The 19,154-nt window shown below is 40.7% G+C and overlaps 1 protein-coding gene across 4 annotated transcripts in view; it reads right to left on the reverse strand.

The window, feature by feature from the left end:
• Positions 1-19,154, reverse strand: part of patj (PATJ crumbs cell polarity complex component) — a 104,282-nt gene that overhangs the window by 62,148 nt on the left and 22,980 nt on the right. For all 4 annotated transcript variants that reach the window (XM_051375587.1, XM_051375586.1, XM_051375585.1 and 1 more), the window contains exons 12-19: positions 18,516-18,577; positions 18,016-18,072; positions 17,564-17,698; positions 16,397-16,621; positions 16,236-16,319; positions 15,656-15,856; positions 4,363-4,569; positions 4,215-4,277 (exon numbers count right to left, since the gene is read on the reverse strand). In XM_051375587.1, the coding sequence (XP_051231547.1) occupies positions 4,215-4,277; positions 4,363-4,569; positions 15,656-15,856; positions 16,236-16,319; positions 16,397-16,621; positions 17,564-17,698; positions 18,016-18,072; positions 18,516-18,577 (1,034 nt within the window). The remainder of the gene's footprint in view (positions 1-4,214; positions 4,278-4,362; positions 4,570-15,655; positions 15,857-16,235; positions 16,320-16,396; positions 16,622-17,563; positions 17,699-18,015; positions 18,073-18,515; positions 18,578-19,154) is intronic.

Here is a 19,154-nt window from a genome sequence, read left to right on the forward strand (position 1 = left end):
AAATTATATACTGTATTTCTTTGCTGAAATATTACCGTTTTATCATTATCATTATATAATTTTTTTTACAGTGTAGATTTATTTAAACAGGACGCTGCAACAACAGCAGAAGGTCTGTTTTTAGTTTATCTGTGAAGTTCTGATGAACTGATTGATTCTTCCTCTTTTCTTCTTCTTCTTACAAATACTTTAAATGAAATGTGAAAAACAGAAAGAACATGACTTTGACGTGGAGCCAGAGGAGATCAGAGACAAACAGAAGCTCGTTCTGTCTCATCAGTGCAGCTGATCGGTGGTCTTTTAGATTTCTTTGGACACCTGATTATCGGGTCGGTGAAAAGCCTCCCGAAGCTTCGAGCTGTCTGCCGTCAGAGAAGAACTTCAAGTGTAAAACAGCAGCTCGCACTAAATCTAAAACTTACTTTGGACATTAGCCTTCATCTCTGAACACATAAAGGTTTTCTCCAACTCCCCAAAGAGCCTTCCTCAGCAGATACTGAGGGGATATCCTGTTCTTAACGTTACGATGCAGACATTAGCCCGCGCTGGGAAATATTAATGACAACACTTAGGCTAATTTCCATCCACGAAGCCTCATCGTCAAGGACTCTGCTCCTCTTCTTTTAATTTGGGCCCGGGAAGCCGGCCCATCACAGGCCGTATAATGGAGGTGAGGAGCAGACGGCGGCAGCGGCGGAGAGCTCATAACACTAACAGGATGTTCTGCAGACTGATGTGTATTGGCCGTGACTGCCTGGCCTCATATTCATAAGATTTAAAGACGTTGTCATTTAATATCTCTGCCATTAGGCGATGAGGACAGCGGAGATGACGAGTCGGTCGCCTCAGACTCTCTCGGGGAGGCTGCAGGCCGCCGCAGCGGGCGATGTGCCGGTTGAGCTGCAGGTTCGAACTCACAGTCAGATCATGTCGCTCTCAGACAGACTGCGAGGTTGTGATCTGGATAATAGTCTGTGAATCTGGTTTTACTATGAGCGGTATCTGGATATCTGATCTGGATCAGTGCTGCACAATGAATCCAAAGATTATTGAAATCACAAATATGCAAATCACAGAATAAAAGGTACGACAGCATTATAATGAAATACTTATGGAGCCATTATTGTAGCAAAACACTTCACAAATGTGAGTGGACAGTAACTGTATCTCAATCCGTGTGATCAGATGTGTAAATGTGCAAACACATCTGAAATGCAAATCTCTCCTCACACTCACAGATCTGCAGCGGCAGAAGTAAAAAGAGCCTTAAAAAAGAGATTTATCTGTATTTCTAACCTTTTAATCACAGTGGTTTTACTTTCTATTGTGCTGTCTTGTTATTTACTGCTATGTTTTACAATGTTTATTTGTTTTTGGTTATTAATCATGTGTTTTGTCTTTGTCAGACTTTACAAATATCCTACATCCAACCATTTATGATCAAACTTATTCAGAGGTTAAAATCCTTTTTTTCAACAGTTTCAACCTGCAGCTTAGAGAAGCAACTGTTCATCAATCATCTGGGTGAAGCTCACGTACTCGTCTGTTAAAGAGACGTGAGTCTGAAATCAGATCCAAAGTGTGCAATAATCAATAAAACAAACAATAAAAGGAGGAGAAGTCAGTAACGCGTGGGCAACAGAGTAAAAGTTGATGGTTGGTGTTACGGCGCTCTGCAGCCACTGTTTGCCGATTGTAAAGTGTGAACTGTGGCGGCTCGCAGCAGCTCTTTATCTGCACCGAGCAGATCAGAATAATGTGATGGCAGCCGCAGCAGCTCGTTCTGCTGCCGTCTTCTGCGTGTGACCTCTAAAAGTTAACGAGGTGTGGATGTGTAACGGGGGTCTCTCTCTGGTCAGCAGGCTGGCGTGACAGAGAACGATCCGGCGGTGAAGTGACAGCACCGACCCGGCTGTCTTTATGGGAACCCATCAGAGACCTGTGGGCTGTGAAAAACCCTCTTCAGCCAAATGGGCTGCATATAAAACAGGAAATAAAACAGCGGCGCAGAGGATACAGCCCGAGGACAGAGAGTAACGCAGCGGAGGACAGAGAGTAACGCAGCGGAGGACAGAGAGTAACGCAGCGGAGGACAGAGAGTACGGCAGAGTACAGTAGAGTACAGTAGAGTATGGCAGAGTACAGCAGAGTACAGTAGAGTATAGTAGAATACGGCAGAGTACAGTAGAGTACAGTAGAGTACGGCAGAGTACAGTAGAGTACAGTAGAGTACGATAGAGTACAGTAGAGTACAGTAGAGTACAGTAGAGTACAGTAGAGTACAGTAGAGTACGACAGAGTACAGTAGAGTACGATAGAATACAGTAGAGTACAGTAGAGTACAGTACAGTAGAGTACAGTAGAGTACAGTAGAGTACAGTAGAGTACAGCAGAGTACGGCAGAGTACAATAGAGTACAGTAGAGTACAGTACAGTAGAGTACAGTAGAGTACAGTAGAGTACAGTTCAGATGTTAATAATGTGTGTGCCTACTATGTTTGTATTTATTATGTACATAATGTTATGGCTGATCAGTGTGTGTGTGTGTGTGTGTGTGTGTGTGTGTGTACATATTGTCAGATGGGTGGAGGGGTTATTTTCTGTATGTGGGCGGAAAAAAGGAAATACTAATCTGTGGATGCTTTTTGTTTACTCCCCCCACACACACAAATAAAAACAATTATTATTTTGACAACGTCTGGCGGGTTGGTGTGTTAAAACTGATAATACACATCAGCGCAGCAGTCTGTACAGTACGGGTGTTTAACTATTTTACCCTATTTCTGTTTAACTGGTTGACAGCGTGAATGTAAATGTACTGAAGTTATCTGCAGCCTGTACAGTCACAGCACACAGAGGAGAGGGTTTACTGCGGTAGTATTTACTGAGAGTACTGCAGTACTGAGTGTACTCTGACGCTGGAGGACCAAAGTGTCCTCAGAGTACCCCCCCCACAACCCCGCACCCCAACCCTCTCCACCCCCCGACTCACTTAAGAGAGAGATGCTGCTGGTTGAGCTGATAGAGCACTTTATACCATCCAGCCATCCAGCTGAGTCAGCAGCTTCACCGACAGAGAGGAGAGATTAAGGAGAGAGGGAGAGGGAGAGAGAGGGTGAAGGAAGGTGAAAGAGAGGAGGAGATGAAAGAGGAGAGAGAGACGACAGAGAAAAAAAGCGAGGGAGGAGGTGAAAGAGAGAGGAAAAGACGACAGAAGAAGAGAGAAATCTTTGAGTGGAGGAAGAAAACACGAGTTCCTCCACAGCAACCCGACTGCAGACGATCCTCTGATTTATCACCAGCACAAAGACGCTGCTTTCACTCCCTTTTTGTCAGTTTGAGAGCAGAAGAATAAAAAAAAATAAAAAAACGCGCAACAGATTCTAAGAAGAGCTGCAGAAAGGACAGGTGTGGTGCAGAAACAAATGTTTCCTGAATTCACTGGTCCCGTTTTGCATCCACTTGTTTCCAAAAACCTAATCTTCTGTCTTTGGACGAGCAAAAGAGTCTGTATTGTCAGGATGTAATCAGTGGACAGAGCTTAGGGGTCTTAAACCTGCATTCTTTCTAGTGGCCAGCAGGGGGCATCACCACTCTGATAGTATTGAGTCTTATGGAGAAGTTGATTTCAATGAGCTCAGTAAACAGTTTCCTGATGAGTTTCTGGTCTCAGTCTCTAGTTTCAGTCTTCTTCCATACAGCATGATGTTCATTTAGTAACTGATGGTCCCATTTAGAGTAAAACAGACCATAAAGCAGGGAGGCAAAGTTTAGATCTTAAATCATTAACAAACAAACGGTCTGCCGTCGGACATCGAACAAAGAACGTTAAAAGTAGAGAACGCCCTCTGCTGTTTAAAAAGAGTATCACGATTAATTTCCATCTCCACGTTTGTATCTCTGAACTCTGTACATTCATAATCAATATAGGCCTCAAATATGCAGCATTGGTTCGTTCTGTTTGATTCTGTGTCACAATCTGAGAGCAGAAACAGCTCATATAGGAACTGTAATTATCTGTATTATTCAGATAATAAAGTACCAGTGTCCGTGCATCAGTGGTTGCTTCACAGCGACGTACATTCAGTCTGAACTCTCTCCGGTCCCGTCATGCTACACATACTTATTTACATTTATTTATTTCTCTTTATGGCGAAAACCCAGACCAATAAAGCAAACTGAAGAGAGAGAGAGAAAAGAAAAAGGAAACTGACCTTTGGCACAGGTAGTTGTGTGTTGCTCAGAGACCCCTGGCTCCTCCTCTCTGGTCCCTCCACCTGAACAAACAGGGTCGATCAACTCATGAAGCTTCACTTGTGGACAAAATGATCAAACTCTCATTAGAAGGTCTGCATGAACTACCAGAGGCTTGCGGATGCCCAGGCGGACCGTGCCAGCTGGGACAGACTTCAGGACCTCCACGGCCTCGGCCAGGGTGTGCAGGTCCACCCGGGTCTGGTTGACCGACACTAGCTGATCTCCAGGAAGCAGACCGCCGCGCTGCTCAGCTGAACCGCCGGGAACCAGAGACCGAATCACCATGACACAGCGACCGGGATCCAGCGGGTCCTGAAGAACAACACGTTACATCCATCATGTGTTTGAGGACTTTCAGCCTCTGTAAGAATTCAGGCGACATTGTTTTGGAGATAACCTTAACAGCAATGACTCTCTGACTCTACAAACAAACAAACAAACAAACAAACAACTGTCAGCGAGTATCCATGGTGACCATATATCCATAAAGATCCATTTTCAGCTGTATTTTAGCTGTGAACTCAGTGAATTCAGCACAACCCTAAACACAACATAACAAGGACACAACAGAGCTGTTTTCTAAGCGTTAAGCTAACTGAAGAAAGGTCAGAAATACAGAACTTGCTAGAGAGGGTTCAAAATAAGCTTCAAAATAAAGGTCTTTTTGGGCAATTACTTCACAACTTTACCGCTCCAAGGTCTAGACGTCGGGGACCTCAGTGCTGGGTACAGGCATTAGGAACAGGGCGATATACGATATTATCACAATAAAAAACACAAAACACACTTATTGTTTCCATTATTGTGATAATCGTAAATATCCTCACGACTCTGATATTGATTTCCAGATTTATTTTAAACAAACAGGACAATGTAGAGCCTGAATCTCTCCAGTCAGTCCACAATCCTGAACCTGGAGACGAGGGGCCAATTATGTGTTTCTTAAGAAAATGTAAAGTGATTTTAGTGCCATATTAAAAGTATATTTTATTTATTATCATGATAATACTGTGTATTTTTTATTTTTTTTTGTTAAATGTTTGTTTGTATGTTTGGCTGGAAACGTAAAAAAGTAAAAATCCTGATTCACTTTTTAAGTTCTGACTCTAGTTTTTATTTCTTATTTCTTACTTCATGAAAAGCTTGAACACAGGACGTAATTTAATAAATGACTTAATGTGGTCAAATGTCATATAGTGTCTGGACACAGCTCTTCATCCACACTGACACAGAGCTCAACAGTTTCCCTCCGGTTCCTCCAGTCAGAAAGCCACAGACACTCACAGTCCTCCCCCCATCGTTCACTGTAACTGTGGCTCTTAGAGAGACAGGCAGGGGGAGACAGAGACCAGAGAAATGACAGAAAATCCATCCATACAAACACACAACAACACACAAACATGCAGAGGTGAAGTCCGTTCCTCGCCATCCGACTCCACAGACATCGACAGTGCAGAGGTCGGAGGTCCCAGCACCCAAACAAGAGAGGGTGGAAGTGAACTGGGAGACAGACGGACTGAAGAGGACTTCAGGACGCAAACACAAACTGTCAGCAGTCAGAGTGGACACTGAGTTTAAAATGAGAAAAGGAAGGTGGAAAAAGGAGCCTTTCATACTCCAACAGCAGCTCAGACCTAAAGCTCGGGTCTTTGTAGCTTCAGTAATATCTAATATCACAGTATGCTCATGTCTGATCCGTCTGAGTGTTCATGTGCTGTAATCCAGTGTGTGAACTACACCCCCACCACAAAACAGAGAAAGGCCATTTTGGGAAGAATAATGGTGACTTGGCCTGAGTGGGACTACACCGATTCTGATATCTGAGTTATAGTGAGTGAGTTTTATGATATTGTGTCGCAATGCTTCAGTGGTTTAGCATGCAGAATAGATCCTTTATTGAATAAGTGATGAATCACCCTCATGCATGAATCATACATCAATAACAGCCCAACTTTACGCATGACCCATGATGATGAAGATACAGAAAGAACAGCTGCAACCTAAAGTTCTCCAAGCTACATCAGCGTTATTCACCTCTACGGACCAAACTCCAATGTTCATGGACAATCACATCTCAAATGCACGTCTCCCCTGCAGTTCGCAACCTGCTGTAATCGCTGTTTGGGTTCAGCTGTCGGACGCCCAGTTTGCTCTGAGGGTGTGTGAGTACGAACACCATCAATCACCATGATGGTAAAATGAGGCCAAAGTAGAAAATAGACTGTGAGATCACTCGTGTAAAAGGTCATAACCCTTCTCGCCGTCCAAGTATGGATTTTGGCGTCGCTGAACACTGCTGAAAGCTCCAAATGGTTAGTAAGTGAGTCTTTGAGCTTATTATTCCCAAAGGTTAACAAAGCAATTCAAGCCTTACAGAGCAACTGAAAACCTGCTCTGATGTCACAGTGGACTCCAGGGCGTGTCAGTACACTGTGACATCACTTTGGGCGTGGTTAAGGTGCAGCAGACTTTCAACTGGAAGGACTCTTGTTTATTCACCATAAACTCAATTTAACTTAATCACTTAATGTTTTCTTTGGTCAGAAATCTACTTATAATTACTTCCCCTATACAGATTGGTTTATTTATTAGCGGTCAGCAAATAACAACAAAGAGTTTGTCTTAATAAGATATTCCAGCTAATACTGAGCTCGATTTAACCAGTAACAACAATGGTTGCATAATATCCCAGCAGAGGAACCAGATTATTGTCCTTATTTTGAGAGTAAGAGCACTCGCACAACTTCTCAGTTTAAGAGAAAGTCGTCTGGTCCCAGTCAGTGTCCCAGCAGCTGTTTAGTTTTTCATTGTTTTAATAAAAAAAATTATAAAAAAATAAGAATGTTTCTGGTTCCTTCATTTAACAGATTAAAAAAATTTAAAAATGTCTTAATTTCAGCTCAATAAAGGGACCAAAATACTAATTTTAAGAATCTTAAATAACTGAGTTTGATCGGTTGTAATAAACACAACTTGCTCAAAACTGTTTGACACCACTGGCAGATTGTTTTACAAGAATACAAGATTTTTTAAAATTATATTTAAGAATATTTGGTTTAATTTGAGTTACATAAAGTTGGATTTGGGTCCACATTCTCTAACAGAGATAAGAAAGAAGTGAGAAAGCTCACACTTTAGTTAATTGTTTCTGCCACTTATTGCAGGTTAAATGTGAAGGCTTTATCAGTGGGGGACTTAAAGCTAAGCTGCTTTAGAGGGTTGGAGGACTTCTTGATTTTAATGTGTGGAAAAAACTTCACACAGCCTTTATCTCAGAATTTCATTAATTTCTGAGAAGAAAACAAAATGAAATTATAATTTTTTAGATTTTTAAAGTTAAAACAGAACTGAATAGTGTGGACGGATTGGTTTGTGTTCGCCACCAACAGCTTCCTGGTATTTAGTTTAGTTTGGTTTGAGCTTCCAAAATATAAATTTATTATTTTTATGTTTTATGTATGTGTATGTAAACAAACTAAATAAAATAATAAAAAGATACGTTTCAAGATTATGATTAGATTAGGAATTTAACAAACTGTTACTATAAGTATTATCAATTATTATCTCCACTGAGGACGTCTGTATGTTTTGTCTTTTTGGTGTTTGGTACAAGTTTAAAATAATACAAGAACATGGGAAATAATCTGTAGGTTTACAGGTTTATTTCTGTTTATTTTATAAATTTTTTTTATGTTTTAAATACATGGAACTATGAACAAAATTACAAAATTATCCTGTGAATTTACACGTCTAAGTAAAAAAACTTAAAAATTCTATACATGCGAATAATCATAAAATGACTGCTTATTTAAACAAAATTAAATTTTTTCCACATAAAAAGATTAAAATACATTTATACAAATCTTTTTATCTTTTATTACATTAACTGTTTTTCTTCTGTTAAATTCAAGTTTGATACTGTTAATACATTTCTAAAATTATATAAAATTAGTGACAACAGTGAAAAAAGTATTTGTTGACTTTTATTACAGTTCTATAACTTTCAAAATTTTGATTTAAAATTGATTAAAAAATCTAATAATAACACCACTCTGCTGTAAATGTAAGCCTGATTATTTGTATTATAGCAGAGTTCACCTGGATTTATAACTCATTGCGTTGTTTTTACAGTGTAAATATCTTTAACTGAACATTAAAGAGACAAAAAATTACACACGATTTCCTGTTAACTTAAAGTGTAATTTGACTATAGAAAATTACTGTATTTTTACAAGTTGTTATTTTCTGTTTTTTTACAGCTGCTGGTATATTACTGTTCTGTCTAGAAGTAATTAATTATCCTCTAACTTTATCTACAACACGAGGTACTACACACGAAGATAGAAGTTGAGTTTGTCTACAACATAAACAGAACTCGTCTTTTTAACCAGAGCGACCAGGACGACGACCCGGTCCTGCCAGAACCCGAACCCCTCAGAGACTTCTATACCGGCTGTAAAACCCTCTCCTGGTGAGAGCCGATGTACATTTTGTGAATTCCCCTGCGTTGAACCCTGGGCATCGCCCGCACTGCAGTACGAGCTGCCGTGCCAAGTTTCAGGCTGCCAGAACAAAGGCGCGCTGTATTTTTAGACTGAACAACATGGCTACAGGTGGTGAGGAGTCAGAACTCAAGTCCTCCACTCCTACAAGATCCTCCAGAAAAAGAAAGGCCTCTGCTGTCAAAAAGTGGAGATATCAGAAACGTAGGAGAAAGTGTGAGAGGAAAAAAAAACAACCTGAAATTAAAAATGTACTTTGCCAAAAGTAGTGAAATGTTTCCACGGTTGGCGTTTCATGGGCAGAAAAGGGTTTTGGTTTTTTTTGGGATATGTAGGTTGCAGAGTGTCTACACAAAGTTTTTAAGACCTTTATGATGCCAGTTAGAACCAAACTCTGGACGATTTTATAACTGAAAGAAAGTATTTTTAGTGTTTTTTGAACTTTAGACTTCATATTTTTATTTTAAACTTGAGACCTTTTACAGTCTCTGAGGTTTGATATCATGAACAAAAAAAAAAAAACTTTCCATACTTTTTCAATTTTCTCATGATGAACATACACCAAAGTAAATCTGAGTAAATCTGCAGGAAAGGGACCAGATTTTGGCACGGGAAGTGTTTTTGGTTTCTGTTTCCGAGGAGTTCTGATCAATCGCCTTTAAGCGGGTTTTGGTTGCATGAAGATAAACGGTCCATGTGGCTGTAAGGAGAGCAACACAGGTGGAAGACATCGGGTGAAATGTAAGTTTGGAACCCAGCGACCATCATTTGATGAGGAATTCGCTTTTTATTAGTTCAATTTATCTGCATTTATATATCAAAGTTTCTTTATGGATGATACTGATCAGTACACTTTATCTTTATGGATGATATTGATCAGTACACTGTATCTTTATGGATGATATTGATCAGTACACTGTATCTTTATGGATGATATTGATCAGTATACAGTGTATCTTTATGGATGATATTGATCAGTATACACTGTATCTTTATGGATGATATTGATCCTGTATTGACAGTCAGACTGTGGACATATGACGGCCTTTAGCTCGTGTTTCTAGAGTTACGTGTTGTTACGAACACGTTAGGAGTTGTTAAAATGTGATATTTCTTAAAGGGAGTTTGGTGCAGGGAGCTTTTAGTTGGATTCAAACTGCTAATATGGATCATTGTTAACGTTTAGTCTCCACTACAGAAACACTAGCTAACTGATAAAGGCTGATCAGGTTGTCTGATGGTATTAGTTTGATTGATGCGTTATACTTTATGCAGTATTCTGTAAATGATTGCTCTTTGTTTTTTAAAACTACTTTCCTTAATTAAGCAGGAGGTTCTCGTTATTAACAATGTTATTAATGACTCCTGATGAAACGTAGAGACACTCGTTGTGAAAGACATGTAGAATCAGAAGACTGAAAGGTCAAAAACTGCAGAAGGAACCTTGAAGCAGATCAGAAAATGCTTCTATGAGTCCGTCTGAAGGGCAGTTTTGTTATTTAATTAGGTGACTTCAGGCTTTTCTACCTTTGCTGATTAAGTGCTTTAACAATTTGTCAATCAATGGGTTTCAGTGCCTTGCTAATGTGGACAGGAATGGATCAAACCACCAACTCTGCAGTTAATGGGTGCTCTCAAGATCTGTAAGTTTACAGGGTTTTTCCTGTTTATTTTACAGTTAAAAGTATTTGCTGTGTAGTTTTACATGGATGTGTTTGTTAGTTGACAGATATCTTCTGTAATTATGGAAGTTTTCACAACAGAAACGTAGAATAAATGTTGTGTATCAGTGTATAAGCATTGGTAAACTGTCCAAATACAGTTTTCATCAGTGTAAACAAAAATAATTACTGTAATTTCACAGATAATGACTTTTATTACAGTTCTATAACTTTTAACATTCAGATTAAAATAATTAAAACTCAATAATAACAGCACTCTGCTGTAAATGTTAGCCTGGTAATTTGTATTATAGCAGAGTTCACCTGGATTTATAGCTCATCGCATTGTTTTTACAGTAAACATCTTTAATTAAAAATTAAAGACAAAATATAACACCAGATTTTATGTGAAATTAAAGTTAAAGATTAATTAAAGAAACTTACTGTATTTTTACGAGTCAGTTACTTTGTTATTTTACAGTATTTCTTGGTGTTCCAGCTGCCTGTATATTACCATGTTTTAACTTTTTTTAACAGTGTACCTGTATAAATGTATTCAACTGCATATTTTATAAAATTCAATACCCGAGAGGTTGCTTTGACATTTTGATGATAAAATGCTGATACCGTCACTTCCTTTAAGCATGATGGATCTGATACAGTTTGATCAATTCCAATCGATCAGTATATCTCTGCTTTAGCGTGGGATAGACAACATGCACTCCAGAGGTTTTTCCATTCAGATATGAACAAAATGTTTGGAGAGAAGACATTTCTCAGGTGTGACAGTGCTCACATTTTAAAGGTGTCAGTTTTTAGTGGAAACTATCAGCCCGAGTCCAGACAGACAGATCAGATCGGCTCTTCTCTTATTGCCTCCAACCATCTTTCACTCAACTCTGACAGCCGGAGAGTCAGTAACAGGAAACACTTTGGCAGCAACACTGCGCCGACATGCCCTTGGGCGAGAGATGTAGAGGGAGGGAGAGAGAGAGAGAGAGAGAGAGAGAGAGAGAGAGAGAGAGAGAGAGAGAGAGAGAGAGAGAGAGGAGACACTGAAGATTTGTGAGAAAAGTAGAATCATTTTATTTTGTGAGAATTGTTGAAAGGTCGGTTTCACTCAGAGGAGAGTCAGAGATCGTTTCTGCTTTTCACTGATGCACATTTACTTTTAAATCATTTGTTCTCACTTTATTTATTGTATTTTACTAACCTGTAATTAAAGTCCAGGTGAAACAGAAATCAGTGAGCTGTTTGCTTCCTCAAATTTACGTATTTCAAATAAAAAACAGGCAGTTAGGGAGGGACGCTGTGTGCTACGACCCCCCAGTCCAGTAGCTGTAGCATCTGATGCTGACGGAGGACAATCTGACGAAAGAGGATAAAGTACTGAGATGGTTTTATTGCCGGTTTTGGCTCCTGGCACCCCGGGGCTCACTCAGCTAACATTAGCTGCACGTGCTAACAGCATTTAACATTACTGTTGGCAACAGTTAGCTTGTTTTAGGAATAAGTCCATCTGAAACTCCATAAATAGAAGAATACAGAATAATGTGTTTGCTAGCTAGCTAACTGATGATACTTCGCTTTGTGGCGCTAAAAGTTAAAGATTGATTGACGGGTGAATGTCAGGATATTATTGGTTGAAATCAGTTACTTCATGCTGACGTAAGCACGCATCACATTTAGTTTTACAGGAAGACACAATTACTGGATTTTATATAAAAATATAAAATAAATAGGGGAACAATATAACATATTTGGGGGCTCCTCCATTCTGTATTTCTCATTTAGGTTTAAGAAAGTATTTCTAGTGGCTCCTATGCGGACGACGTTAAACTTTCAGAAAGTGGGGACAGTTCAGGAACAAATTTTGTTATTTGAAATGTTATTTCACAAGTAAATACAAATAGCACACCAGAAGTAGTAAACAACAAAGGAGGGATCATTTCAAAAAGGTTTTTCAATGCTGAACTTTCTTAGTATTTAGGCGGCAGCAGAAACCTCAATAACTCATATAAGAATTCTAATATTCTAATATAATAATAGTAAAACACAATCTTAAACCTGAGGCTTGGTCCACCTGCTCAGGTTCTGGACATCCGTTTGTTAAAGTTGAACCTGGGCTTTCAGCCAACAACTCAGCTCTACAACTCTACAACATGTCCTGACTACCTCCTCCTACAACCATCCATCCATCTATATGTCCGTCTGTCTGTCTGTATTTTATCCCCATGCAGGACTGGAAGAGCCTCCGGGTTGGGAACATTCAACTTTTTTGGCAGAATTAAAATTTTCACACAGAAAACTCTAAACGTGAGCGGATTAAATCACATTGGGGAGGTCGTCTGTGTGTCTGCTCCTGTTTCCAGTGAAACCACCTCAGACTGAAAGCTGGTAGAAGACTATCATACTGGGCCTCAAAGCTGCTGAACAACAAACTTATCCCAATTAGGAGGCCACCAGGGCCACCAGGCCCCCTGGAGGCCCCCCGGAGGCCCCTGACACTTAGACTGAGTCTGCCAGACTGTCTGCCGCCAAAACCCTGATCCTGACCTCTGTGATACTGTATGATCGTCCTCCAACAGAGGTCAGAGGTCAACTGCAGCACGCCTCCATACCCTGCCTTCAGAAACTGTTGGGGAAAGTAAAGCAACGACTGAGCGGCTGCTGGTTTAGATTCAAACTGCAGAACTAAGATCAGAACTACGTCAGCGCATCAGTCAGAGCACTGACCGACCTTTAATGAACTGTGGCTCCGTGCTGAACAATTACACTCTGTTATTAATGAGATTTTAATGTCTCATGAAGCAGAAACCGCCATTAAAGCCACAGAAGTTCCCAACAATAACCTTAAAGTTAAGATATTCTGATGAGGAGATGAGGAGAGGAGGGAGGAGGAGAGGAGGGAGGAGATCACTCCTGGGGTGATGGACTATAGTTGAATTTATTTATTGTTATTGATCGTTCAGCTGACTGTTGTGACTTTACTATGAATAATATTAATGATTGATAATATTGATTGATCTGTGCTGCAGATTAGAGCCAGCAGCTTACGACATTAATGTGGAGTCTGAATCATTAAAACACTTTTTTAGAACTTTATTATATCTTCATCAGTTTGTGAATATCGAATCTATAAAGTGACGGGTGTTATTATCATAATACTATCACCCTAACCTGCCATCTTATCAATCAATCAATCAATCAATCTCTAACCGATTACAGATTTTATTTACAAAACTTTCTTTCTGTTCTTTCAGCAATAAACTGATTTTCATTCTTCGTTTGTGTCGTTTCTGTAAAGATTATTTATTCTTTACTGCTACAGGGGTCAGAGTTCACACACACACACACACACACACACACACACCACACACACACACACACACACACACACACACAGGGCTCAATATACATTATTCCATCTGACATGTAAATTAAGTTTAAGTGTTCATTTCTTATCATGTAGTTCAAATATTGTTTCCTAAAGAAAAATAATGATTTTCAACACACACGCAAACACACACACACACACACACACACACACACACACACACCCGGGGGCAGATGCTGTATGTGCAGGCTGACATGGATGTACACCAACAGGGAGTTAACCCGGAGCTCCCCCTCCACCGCCTCAGCTGGGTCTGACTGAGGAGGAGGAGGGAGGAGGAGGGAGGAGGAGAGGAAGAGGAGGCAGAGGTCTTGGAGGTGAAGCTGAGCCTAGAGATAAAGAGCTGTAGCAGCGTGGGGGAGAAAAACACAACAGGGTTTCCCAAATTTACTCCCCACGACGGCCAAGATTGTGAACGGGAAATCTTTCAGAAACTACACTGATGATTAAAGTCAGATCATCTGTTCTCCACCCAGAGGATTAATCCAGGAAATATTCTGATCCACCTCAACTGACTGCGATCTTACTCATCTCTGATCAGTTTAACGAGGTCCTCCAAAACCTTCAAACGTTCTTTTGGAGCTGTGACCTGAACTATCTGACTGTTCTTTACTGAAACACATCAATGCTGCTGCTAATATTCACATTATTACCAAATTCATAAAAATCAACTTATTGATACAATGGATGATGGATAACATTTCCATTAACCTGTGTGTTTAGCCCTGAGATGTTGGTCTCAGCCCGGGCTCTGTTGCCCCGCCCCTCAGCAGTCTGAGGCTTGTGGTGTAAACAAACCTCCACTGGTACTTTGAGCTCTAGCGAGCGGGAACAGCTCAGTAGCAGTTAGCACATGCAGCAGCACTGTGTTAGGAGAGAAAAGGTCCGTGCTGCAACAACCAGCCCTTTGACAAGGCGCAGCTCCTGTCTGACACCGTTTTTATTTTCCTGTGAATATCTGACCAATGAAAAGTTCAGCAATTATTAATCAGTTAACTCGACTATCTGAATGGAATTCCCCTACAAAGGCCAGGACACACCAACTCGACAGCCGACCGTCGGCAGAAAAGCAGTCGGACTGATCAGTCGGCTCCCGTCTGTCGGTCAAAAAAGTGCCTCCGAACACACCAAACCTGGAGCGTACGTTCTGTGCGTGAGCGAGGCGTAATACGTCCCCATAACAGCAGGCGGAGCTAATCTGTGTTGTCGCCCAAAAAAAATGAAAACCGGAAATGACGGATCACTGTAGACCTAGTAAACACAGAGCACGCTGTCGTCAGTCACTGTTTTCATCAGAGAGTGTTGATAGTAGTCAAGAAGGATCGTTATTGTCATTACTCGCTGAACGGAAAATACGATGGCTAATAATAACACCAAGATACTGGCGTTGGTAGTATGTTTACCATCGTCACTTCCGGTTTGAACGCTGACGCCGACTCCGACGCCGACGGACGACAGCACGGGACACACCGAACCGACTCGAGTCACCGACCTCGCCTGACAGCCGATAATCGGGTTGGTGTGTCCTTAAAACATATATCAGGAAAAACTTTTAACATGGAAGTAAATAAAAGAAAGCTAAACTCCACAATCTACTCATTTAATCAACATCCTCACATTCAGGACCAACGTCCTGCAAACACATCGACAGGTGAATCCAAACACCTCCAAACACTTTAATGGTATAGTTTTACTTTTAGTAAAATACTTTTATTAAAGTACAAGTGCCTCTAATTTGTACTAAAGTACTGAATATTAGTAAGTAAATGTACTATTAGAATCATAAATGGAAAAAGAGACAGACAGACAGACAGACAGACAGACAGACAGACAGATACCTGGTAATCCAGAATGCTGAAGCCGAGGCCTTTGTCTCTCTCCTTCTGCAGCTCCAACACCTGAACGTCTGGAGACCACAGAGCGAGCTCCCCTTCATCCTCATCTTCTTCATCCTGTTCCTCCTGCTGCTCCTCCTCCTCTTCTTCTTCTTCCTGGCTGTGTCGAGTCTTCAGCACCTCCTCTACAGGGGATACCGGCTCCTGACACACACAAGTAACCACACACTCTTCAAAGTACAATCAAATATCCAAAATTCAGACCAAAAAACAGCAGTTTCATTATTTTCATTCATCATTAATGTTATAATTCTTTATATTTATAATATGAAAACTACAGCAAAGTAAAAACACATTGTTATGAGCTATTCCACTCACATCAAAGTTTCAAAATGTTATTCTCAAATAAATGCAGAAAACTTCCTTTAAAATATTCAGGTTTTATCTTTTGGAAATTTAAACAATAAAAATGTTCACAGGTATAATTTATTTATTTACCAAATATTTTCACTTCCCTGTAATGTCTGATTTGTGTGTGTGTGTGTGTGCAGTGAAACCGCAGAGACAGAGTGAGACAGGTTACCTGTCTAGCTGCTAGCTGCTGCTCAATGGCGTTCTCTCTCTGTTCTGTCTGACTGCAGAGTATCGACGACAGCTTCAGCTCGATCTGAACAAACAAGACACATTGAGACGATATGATCATAACGAATAATTCAAACATAATGTGATCCTTCATGTTCTCACCTCCTCCACACTGGGTTGGGACTGTCTTACTGGTACTGGTCCAGTTCCAGGTTCATGTCCAGGTCGCAGTGCGGGTTCAGGCTCCAGGTCAGATTCAGATTCTGGTTCTGGCTCCAGGTCGGAGGTCGGGTGCCGGCAACAGACCAGCGTGAACGGAGGAGGCACTTCTTTGAGGAACGACACTGCTTCCCGGCGGGTCTTACCGTACAGCTGGACATCATTCACCTGCACACAAACAAACAAACATTCAATTTTTACTTAAAAATACACAGTTCCTGTGACACAGAGAAAAACAACAGCTCAGTGTTTTAATCTGTTAATTTGCAATGATTTCTTTTACGTCTGTCATGTGTTTTTAACGTCCCAGATTCAGCGGGAGAATGGTGTGGTTCATGGTGTGGTTCATGGTGTGGTTCATGGTGTGGTTCATGGTGTGGTTCATGGTGTGGTTCATGGTGTGGTTCATGGTGTGGTTCATGGTGTGGTTCATGGTATGGTTCATGGTGTGGTTCATGGTGTGGTTCATATTGTGGTAGAGTATACATAAAACCAATTTAATTAATTTGTAATTCAGATTTTGCACCACATGAAAAGTGTCAATGAGTTGTCACAACACGCACAAAAAGGCCATTTTCAGCCCAAAACAACAGACGATGACTGACTAAAGGAGACAGGAATAGTGCCAGTATGTGTGTGAACACACTACAGTTTAATACTGGACTTGAGTCAAGGAAAAATTACTAATAAAAGACTCTTAACTGGCATTTGTTGACCAGATATTAGTGTCATCCATACATTGAGGCAGTTTTAATAGAACTGTAAGGCAGTAAAGATCAACAGTAAAGATCAATACTGCACCAAAAAGTAGTTCACCCAGATTTGAGCCTTGTGGGACTCCATATGGAGATTTTAATATGTCAGAAGTACCAATGTAACAATCCACTCAAATCATGATTTCATACATTTAAATATTGTGTCATACTAATATGAGAATAAAGTAGTAATGTTAGGAGAACTGTCAGCCTGTTGGCTCATTTATCAATAGATATTGTGGTTTTAGTAACAGTTAGCATTGGAGCTATTTGACATGTAACATCTCCAAAAACTAGTCTAACATCCCGTAGTAGCTGCACATAGTTCACAGTGTGTGTCTGTGTGAGTGATTACCTCCAGGAGCTCGTCCTCTGGTCTCAAGAGTCCATGTTTGTCCACAGGGCCCCCAGGGGCCACTGAGGAGATGTAGTGGTGACCATCAAACGAGTCGAGCTCGACGCCAAGACGCAGAGTGTGGATGGGCAGCAGCTGTACGCAACCATACAGGACAGGATGAAATACAGATTATAAAGATTCTTTATTACAGAAGGTCCAACTCAGACTAATACATCCTCCTTCATGAGCGTTATAATGTTCAGATGTTGAGTCCGCTGTAGAGGCATGTTGGAGGATGTAGTTTAAATAAAACATAAAATACTAGTGTTCTGCTCTTCTATCTTTTAAATCTTCAAAATGTCTTTTCAACATACATTAGCCTAGCGTATAGCATAGCTAAGTACAGTACAAAAAGGGGCGGGGCTTATTTGAGTCAGTGCTTACAGTTTACAGGTCTCATGTTTTCTCACCTTGGAGGATTTCTGCAGCTCTGCATCGTCTTCAATGACAGGATCCAACTTCACCACCTGACGACACATTACACAGAGCAACAGACAGACACATTACACAGAGCAACAGACAGACACATTACACAGAGCAACAGACAGACACATTACACAGAGCAACAGACAGACACATTACACACAGCAACAGACAGACACATTACACAGAGCAACAGACAGACACATTACACAGAGCAACAGACAGACACATTACACAGAGCAACAGACAGACACATTACACACAGCAACAGACAGACACATTACACAGAGCAACAGACAGACACATTACACAGAGCAACAGACAGACACATTACACAGAGCAACAGACAGACACATTACACAGAGCAACAGACATAAAGACGAAATAATACAGAGACAATGTTTACAAATATAATATATCATACTGAAGTCAGCAGTGTGACACGATGAAGAGTATCACTGGAAACGGGTAACATTGTGTTTCTTACCAGAACCTGGTACTGTGGTCCCAGAGCCGCCTCCCATTTATCCCTCAGTTCAGCATCTGTAGCTGCACACACACACACACACACACACACACACACACACACACACAGATACAGATACACACACACACACACACACACACACACACACACACACACACACACACACACACACACACACACACACACACACACACACACACACACACACACACACACACACACAGATACAGATACACACACACACACACACACACACACACACACACACACACACACACACACACACACACACACACACACACACACACACACACACACACACACACACACACACACAGATACACACACACACACACACACACACACACACACACACACACACACACACACACACACACATACTGGTTACCATTTGCAATGGGGACCAAATTTCTGATCATCACTTGCGGGGACCACCCTTTCTAGAGGTTCTAGAGGTATGAAAAAAATCAGGCACACTCACCATTGGTTGGTTAGCTCATACACGACTTCAAATATCTGAATTGATGAAGTAAGGTTTTCATCATGCTAACTGGGGACCTATGTAAAATCCAGTAAACATGTTTGTGGGGGACCTCATTTAAATATAATTTGCATAAT

Source organism: Dicentrarchus labrax, unplaced genomic scaffold (assembly GCF_905237075.1).
Source record: "Dicentrarchus labrax unplaced genomic scaffold, dlabrax2021, whole genome shotgun sequence".
In the NCBI taxonomy this organism is placed as follows: Eukaryota; Metazoa; Chordata; class Actinopteri; family Moronidae; genus Dicentrarchus; species Dicentrarchus labrax.